This window comes from Seriola lalandi, unplaced genomic scaffold (assembly GCF_002814215.2).
Source record: "Seriola lalandi dorsalis isolate HSWRI2012SDOR001 ecotype SW California unplaced genomic scaffold, Sedor1 jcf7180002054672, whole genome shotgun sequence".
Lineage (NCBI taxonomy): Eukaryota > Metazoa > Chordata > Actinopteri > Carangiformes > Carangidae > Seriola > Seriola lalandi.
This window is the reverse complement of record NW_019525225.1, coordinates 294,300-296,678: the sequence shown is the minus strand read 5'-3', so window position 1 is coordinate 296,678 and position 2,379 is coordinate 294,300. Positions and strand designations below refer to the sequence as shown.

General features: G+C 43.6%; 1 protein-coding gene across 3 annotated transcripts in view; it reads left to right on the top strand.

Moving 5' to 3' along the window:
- slc7a1a (solute carrier family 7 member 1a) overlaps positions 1-2,373 on the top strand; it is a 15,328-nt gene extending 12,955 nt beyond the window's left edge. For all 3 annotated transcript variants that reach the window (XM_087177989.1, XM_023421580.2, XM_023421579.2), the window contains exons 9-13: positions 199-301; positions 621-826; positions 1,061-1,212; positions 1,348-1,456; positions 1,882-2,373. In XM_087177989.1, the coding sequence (XP_087034115.1) occupies positions 199-301; positions 621-826; positions 1,061-1,212; positions 1,348-1,456; positions 1,882-2,066 (755 nt within the window). In that variant the 3' untranslated portion in view covers positions 2,067-2,373. The remainder of the gene's footprint in view (positions 1-198; positions 302-620; positions 827-1,060; positions 1,213-1,347; positions 1,457-1,881) is intronic.
- The last annotated feature ends 6 nt before the right edge of the window (positions 2,374-2,379 follow it).

The following is a 2,379-nucleotide window of genomic DNA, read 5'->3' as shown; positions in this document are numbered from 1 at the left end:
GGGGGGGTTGTATGGGATGGTGTGAAAATGAAAACAACTTGACCACTTTGTTGGAAAATGACAATGTGACAATTCAGAAATGTTTATTGAAAAATCATGAAAACATGATGGTTCTTTCTATTATTGAATTATTTTGTATCAAAGGTTATTATGGTCAAACAAATGCTTTCATCTCCCTCTCTTTCTCTTCTTTGAAAGCCATCATGGCCTTTCTGTTCGACCTGAAGGACCTGGTGGACCTGATGTCAATAGGGACGCTGCTGGCCTACACCTTAGTAGCTGCCTGTGTCTTGGTGCTCAGGTTAGTTGGAGGGGACATAAGCACAAGCTCTCAGAGTCATTTCCATGTCGAAGTTGGTCCAGCCTCACTCCTGTTGCCATATGCAGTATATTTATATTTGACTAATGAAACTCTGCCCAGCATTTGTGCTGAAAACATCATAATCAGTTAATTCAAGACATACAGTATCATGACTGACAACTTCAACTTGACGTTACAGTGTGATTGACAAAAACTCACAGGCAAATTGTTTTAAATGGTGTGAATGCAGAGTTAAGTCGCAATGCTAAATCAGTGTATTGTGTGTGTGTGTGTGTGTGTGTGCGTGCGTGCGTGTCAGGTACCAGCCAGAGCAGCCCAGTCTGGTGTATCAGATGGCCAGTACCCAGGAGGACGTGGAGCTGAGCGACGGCATCAGTGTCCCCAGTATGGGCATCCTGCCCGGTGTGGAGGAGAGGTTCAGCCTCAATACCCTGCTGTACCCAGACAACCCTGAGCCATCCACATTGTCAGGCTTCACCGTCAACATCTGTGCCTCTGTCATGGGTGGGTGATCCAGACTTACTTCCATGCAGTGATCAAATACAAAAAATAGGAATAAGACGGCGGGGAGGTAATGTGTTAGAGCTTCTGTAAAGAATCTGGCAAGAGTCTTTAGTTGCTTAGAATCCAGATGAAGATTTCGCTGGATGCATTTAAAATGGGTGAATTTACATAACTTGCGTGGCACTTGTGCAGAGTTGAGCATGAAATAATATGAAAATGGATGTCCTTCTGCAGGAGCGTTGATCCTGGCGTTCAGCATACTGGCGGTGCAGGGGGGCTTTGCCGTGTGGAACATCATAGCCCTCAGCATCATCTTCATGGTGTGTCTCCTCCTCACCTTCATCATCTGGAGGCAGCCCGAGAGCAAGACAAAACTCTCTTTCAAGGTTTGGTTCCAGAGACTCACTCTGTGTAGAACACTATGGATTAAAGTAGTAGTTTCAGGCACTGCTTTGTTCAAACACGACCCCCTGGCCCTTATACTCGTCTCAACCCAAGCTACTTATGTTTCATTTCTTTAGGTCCCAATGCTGCCCTTCATCCCAGTGGTCAGCATGTTTGTCAACGTCTACCTGATGATGCAATTGGACAGAGGCACCTGGATACGGTTTTCAGTCTGGATGGCGATAGGTAGTTATACTCTGTTACTACCCATCATACCTTGCATTTTACACTGACAGTAGCTGTGGAAATTGTGCTCACCCCTAAAGAGGAAATAGTCTTTTCGCCTTTCACTTGAGTGTCTCTGGTTTAAGGACTTTTTTTTTTTCTCATACACTTCACTGCAGATGCTCTCAGACTAACTGCACACAACTGACACTTAACTTGAGTTTAGTAATCTTATTATTCCATCATTTTGTAGTTGCAAGCAAGAACGGATATTTGAATCATGTCTTTAAACATTAAGAATATAGAATAAATAATTAAAAGTCTGCTGGCACCAGCTCACATAACAACAGACTAGAATTTTAAAAAAAAACAATAAAAAAAAAAAAAACAACAACCTAAAAACATCATTTAATTTTACAGTGACATTACCTGTTCTATCTTTTCAGGTTTCGTGATCTACTTCTGCTACGGTATTCATCACAGCGCTGAGGCTGCCACGGCCCGCTCGTCTCCAGACACGGAGATGATCGGCTTCAAGCACAGCCGCGAGTCAGAGGACATGCCACAAGAAAAGGAGGCCTTCCTTCACAATGGAATCAGTGCCAGGGATGAGGATGATGGAGACTTGTAGGAAGCATTAGAACATGCTGCACACATTTCAACCGGCCCTGACGCCAGTCTGTCTGTGTAAGAGTATTTCTGACAGGACAACTCCCAGTCCCTCACTGGCCTTATTCCTTGTAGGGGAAAGAAATGATAAATAACTTTGACATAAAATACACAGACCTGTGACGTTCCCCTTCGACAACACAGACAACTGGTGATGATACTCATGCAAAAACAGAACTTCTATAGCCATAAATGACACGTTCTATTATTTGAGTATTGTGATATAAGCTTGTTACCCCTTGTGTTTGGCCTTGAGGTTCAGCTGCTCGTTATCG